The 5803-nt window shown below is 38.0% G+C and overlaps 1 protein-coding gene across 1 annotated transcript; it reads right to left on the reverse strand.

Annotated features, from left to right (window-relative positions):
* Nucleotides 1-3297: 3297 nt before the first annotated feature.
* Nucleotides 3298-5385, reverse strand: LOC149235554 (uncharacterized). Its single transcript, XM_089368590.1, has 2 exons — nt 3641-5385; nt 3298-3442 (listed from the first exon to the last, which is right to left on the reverse strand). The coding sequence occupies exons 1-2, from the start codon at nt 5383-5385 to the stop codon at nt 3298-3300; spliced, it is 1890 nt and encodes a 629-aa protein (XP_089224716.1).
* Nucleotides 5386-5803: the final 418 nt, after the last annotated feature.

Raw genomic sequence — 5803 nt, forward strand, 5'->3', positions numbered from 1 at the left:
ACTGGAGATAAATTTCATGGTTGGAATCTGTGTAAAGAGGACTGTGGGAGATAAAGGTAGTCATTTTTAAAGAAAAGGCCAATGGCAGAGAAAGGTGGGACCTAAACCTAGAAACTAGCAAGACATTGCTAAAGGATTAAGGAGGTGAAGCTGAGGAAGAAATCCTAATGTTGTTTTCGTGGCAAGGGGGAGTAGAGCTCGGGGGCGAATACCAAGAAATATAGTTCATGGTTGGGAGGAATGTGGCAACCTATAATTTATTTCCTAGAAAACTTTAGATAAGTATATAGATAATTGGATAAATGTTGTGATTAATATAATATATTTATAGTTTGGAATTATGAATGAAATAACTAGTAGTTTATTTATTTGCATTTTCCTAAATGTATTCAAGATGGTGAATGAGAAAATATTACTAACGTTCTATGAATATGATGTATATGTGTGTATCTGGGTTGTTCTGATGTAGGGAAGTTGTCGGTTAAAGGACACGGAAATAACTTAAGGGTTTAATCTTATAAGTAAAAAAACGTATCTTTTTTCTTTGGAGAATTGGTGAAGAGGTCCTTCCCACGAAACAACCTTGGTGTCCACTATCTAAGTGAATATGGAAAAAAGAAGTTATCAATAGTAAAATATTTACTCAAGTAGAAAATGAAACATAGATATGCAATAATATATCTTACACAATGATATTTCATTGTATTAAAATAGAATTCGTTGCAAAATATAGAGGAAGAGTTATATATGTATATAAGTCAATACATAATATTATTCAATAGAAGTAGAAGTTGTTGCCAAGTTATCAAGTCTCAATCCGAATACAAGAAAAGGAGATCATATCAATTAGCCATAAACTATGCAGTCCTTGGTAAGATATGAATATGGTCGTAAAGAAGACCTTAAGTGAAACTCCCATAACAAATACATAATTGAAGTGTTATTTTTAAATTAGCAAAGAAAATGCTTGTACACATGCATGAATACAATAAATATATAATCTAATGTTACTATTAAAACCATAGATGTACTTACGCTAGGATGCATAGTAACATATTCGAGAATCAATTACAGTAGTCTTTCTTGTAAATAAAGAAGAGAAAATTTACAACTTCGACTATATGATTTTCGGCCACAACCCAAACCATAGGTAAGAAAGTTTAAAATTAACAAAAGGGGTAAGCCCTCAATTAAAATGAATACCTCAGTACTTTGTACACTATGACAGGGGACCTTTTTCCCAAACATTTTAATATAACCACTAGACATTTGTATAATGAGAACTATAGCCCTATCTAGTATGACCCTTTCGAGAGAAGCCCTAACTATAAATAGTTTATGTGGCCATGAACAAGTTGAAGCCCAAGGATAGCTTGGAAACTTGTAAATGGTAATAACAATGAGTACCTGTAAAGGGTCAAGTAGAAATAAGAAATATTATGAGTTAATAAATTTTGGGAATGCTTCAGATGCGGTCAAAGACTAACCTACAAGCAAGAGAAAGAAACCCCTTAGTTTTGTCTCAATTTAACCCAAAAACTCCTACGTAATGGTTTGAAAGAAATTTCATTGCAAAATTATCTTACCTTGAGGGAGGGTGACTGAAAACCTCCTTTGCATGGTCCTAATTCAGTAGTAAACATGTTCAGCATCATGTATATATAAGAATAAATCTTGTTGGAAGACATTAGAGTCATGGTTTTGATTTAACTTAGGGCTCTGAGAGATTATCGTTCAAGAAACCTATGAATAATGAGTATCAATGCTTGCATTCTTGAAGAAGGGTTGATGTGGTGACAGAACTTAAATAAGTCATGATTGGACCTACAACCATATCACCAAGTTAAGAAATTAGTAATTGCAATTTATGTCAATCTTTGCCAAAAATGTACTGAGAATTATAGCGATGAAGAATTCAGAATTTAGACTGAGAAAGGTCTAACTTAAGACCTTATGTGAAATTCATGCTTCATACAACAAGCCATATTCAGTCCTCGACAAATTGTTAAGCTAGATAACTTGAAATCTGATTGTAATCCATCAAACGCGGAGTGAAAGTCTTACCATTTTTACCAGCATAACCTTGGGGTTGCAGAACTCAACTCTCAAGTTGTCAGGATGCAAATGAAACCACTACAGTGGGAGATGGAGGGTAGGTAATTACCCTAATATTGTTAGGATGATCCATACCGTCAATCAAAATGAATAAATTTCCTCCATCGATTTAAGACACTTGTTTAGGGTTTGGTGAGGCCACACAGATCCATTCCACATAATTTATTTCACATGAGCAGAGTGCCAAACAGCAACATGTGTATACAAGTGCCACGATGAACTCAAGGTCTAGAATTTTCATTGATCACTAGGTATATAATCTATCACAGAGACAAATACTTAGGATATGTGCATAAAAATACATTAGGAGTAGGTTATATAGATAAGGTTGGAGGCTTGTGTGTGTGTGTGTGCGTGTGTGTGTAGGTATTGACATAGAGAAATATGGTTGACCATGTGTATACATTAAAGAGGTAACAATTGTTAGATGGATTAGTTTAAGGTATCATAAGGAGAAAGAAAAATAGAAATAGCATTAACCCTCATCCCTAGGTTTGGATAGGGACTTATACCAATTTAATAACATAGTTATATCATGGTCTTGAATATTGAAAAAAAAATACATGGCACAGATAAGTGATACATAATTTAAGTTAAATGTGATTTTCAACCTAGATTGGGCATCAAGCCAATAAATAAATACAATACCAATAACATATATAGCATATGTGACAATGTCACTTGTTACAAAAAGATCAAATTGATCAAGGGGTTTAATTCTGCAAGTGGAAGTTTTCCTATTGAGATAGACAATATTACATTTGACGTCTCTCTCTCTCTCTCTCTCTCTCTCTCTCTCTCTCTCTCTCTATATATATATATATATATATATATATATATATAGATATATATATATATATATATATTTTCCCTGGGAAAAAGTCGTAATTTCTATTAATATTAAGAAATTACATTTTGTAGATGCCGAAGCATATTCATATGGAGGCAGCAGTGCCTGTCAAGTTCACAGTCTGTATAATTTGGCTAAAGAAAACAAGTTGTCTCCACGCAGGGAGCACTACCGAAACAGTAAAACTAGCAGTATTCACAATTGTGTCCATGCTCTACGCAGAGAGCTTCATATAAACTGTATAATATTCAAAAAAAAGAGTTGTACTCATGACTAAACAGTAGATTATATATACATGCTATAAACAAAAATGATACTGTTATGTGAGGGCTTTATAGCCCATCTCCATTATGATCATCAAAAGGTCTGTGGTAATGCTGGTAGAATGTTCCGTCGATTTCCTCCTGAATCAACCAGTCATTTCCTTGTCTGTGCGCTGCCTCTTTGGATAGCTGGTCGGCGACGGTGTTCTGTTCCCTGTAAATGTGTCGACAGACAAATGATTCAAAGGAAGTAATCAGTCTTTTAGCTTCATCTAAAATGTGCCTCAATGAAAATGCATGACAATGAGATGCATCATTCAGCCAGTTGCAAACAATTTTAGAATCTCCAAAGAGCTGTAGGTGTCTGCACTGTTTATGAATTGCAAAATGTATGATGTGTTTTGCCGTGCACAGTTCAGCAAAGTTATTGGTGCCTCTGCCTAGGTTTATTTGTATCTTGAAGCAATGCATTTCATTGAGATATAGTATGGCTCCACCCCCACAGCCAGCATCCTGTGCCGAGCCATCAAAGTAAGCCCAAGGCTTAGTTTTGTCGATGATCGCAGGTCTAATGGTGCGTGGGGGGGCAGAGGATTCCTCTTCAGGTATCATGTCAAAATCAGCAATCGTATGGTGTAAGATTGTGGGCCAGTGAGGAGTCCTGAGGTTGAAAATGGCCTGATTGCGCGCAATCCATACTGCCCAGCAGGCCAGCAATGGAATGTTGATGGCTTTCCCGGTGTGATTCTGGCACCAGTTATTCCATGCTTCCATGAGATTATTACCTTGCCAGTCTTTCATGTTCGGATAGTGAGTGATGAGGGATTGCCAAAACTGTAAAGCAATGCTGCATTTTAAGAAAAGATGGTATGTGCTTTCTTCCTCCTCTCGGCATAAGTGGCAACGAAAGGGTCCATAAAATGATCTCTTCATGAGCCTGATGTGAGCTTGTGTGAGTGCATCCGTATACTCCAACCATTCTTGTTGCCACCTCTCAGGAATTTCCAACACTTGTGCGGTAGTCCATGCCTGATGGAGAAAGGAGGAATTCTCATTATCTCCAATATGCTTAATGTGAGTAACCCCTCTGTCATGTAGGTGCCTTATAAGATCAGCTGATAGTCTGTGGGCATTTCCACAGCCGACCCATGGGTCCAGACCAATGCGAACTGCATTACCTTCCCTAATGCGCCAAGTGATTCCTTCTCGCAGTAGAGGTAAGGTGCCAATGACCGCTTTCCAGATATTGGATATGTTTTGGCTAGTTCCTTGCTGTATACGGATCCAGTCCAATACATTCTGTGGCTTGATATATTTAGCATATGCAACTCGAGTCCATAGACCATTTGAGGTGAGTAGTTGCCACCCAAGTTTGGCTGCTAATGCTCTGGAGAATAGATCGAGCCTCTTAATACCCCATCCTCCCCAGCGTTTGGGTTTGGCAATGGTGTCCCATTTGACCCAGGCGAAAAGCTTCCCCGGCTGGTGACCTTTCCAAAGAAATCTGCAACAAATACTTTGTAGTCTATTCAATATGCCCTTTGGTATCCAGGCTAGGGTCATCCAATAGACTGGAGTGGCTTCAATCACAGCTTTAATGAGGACCAATCTGCCCGCACGAGAAAGATATTTGTGGTACCATACCTGAAGTCTTTTTTCCACTTTCGCTATGAGCCATGTCCAGTCTGCTATTCTGTATCCAAGAGGTTTCAGTCTAAAACCGAGGTACTTTATACCATCCGACAGGTTCAGAGAATTGAAGGGGAAGCGTTGTATAGCATATGCGGTTTCATGTATAGAGCAGCCGACTGTGGTAATCGTGGACTTATTATCATTGATCTTCATACCTGTAGCATGCTGGAAGAGAAGGATTGAGTTATGGAGGGTAGTGGAGTCCCCAATGCTGCCATTCAGGAAGATCAGTATGTCATCAACAAATAACAGATGAGTGAGGTAGAAGTTATCCGCAATTTTAATGCCAGACAATAAATGCCTATCTCGAGCTGATGAGATAATTCTACTTAATCCTTCCATAATAAGCAAGAAAAGCAGAGGTGAGAGCGGACATCCCTGTCTGAGTCCCCTTTCTGAAGTGAAGAATGAAGTAGCTTCACCATTAAGAAGCACACTATAGGATACATCAGTGATGTAGCTCATCGTCCATTTGATAAATTCATAGGGGAAACCAAGATGTGTTAGCAGCAGCCTTAAATACAGCCAGTTAGTTCTGTCAAAGGCCTTGGATAGATCCACTTTTAGAATCATTCCCTTCTGTTTTTTGATCTGCATGGTGTGTATGAGCTCTTGAGCTGTGGCTATAGCCTCATGGATCTGTCTGTGGTGTAAGAAGGCGAATTTCTCTGAAGATATGTGTTGCGAGAGAATGGGCTTGAGGCGATTTGCAATAATCTTGGCAATGATCTTATATAGACAATTACAGAGAGAGATGGGGCGAAAGTCATCGAAGGAGACCAGGTCATTCGATTTAGGGATAAGAGCGATGAAGGTGGATTTAATAGCAGAGGATATTCTGCCCCTCCTTCTGCTTTCCTCTACAATCTTCAGTAGGTCATTC

The sequence above is a fragment of the Pinus tabuliformis genome, chromosome 8 (assembly GCF_031772625.1).
Source record: "Pinus tabuliformis cultivar Carrire ecotype Pingquan chromosome 8, CPIR1, whole genome shotgun sequence".
Classification (NCBI taxonomy): domain Eukaryota; kingdom Viridiplantae; phylum Streptophyta; class Pinopsida; order Pinales; family Pinaceae; genus Pinus; species Pinus tabuliformis.

Excerpts from the sequence above, each read along its gene's own strand:
- LOC149235554 (XM_089368590.1), bottom strand. The coding sequence starts at position 5,385 with ATGAGCTACATCACTGATGTATCCTATAGTGTGCTTCTTAATGGTGAA. Across the intron at positions 3,443-3,640 it reads ACCAATAACTTTGCTGAACT|GGAACAGAACACCGTCGCCG; the intron begins GTGCACGGCAAA and ends ACACATTTACAG.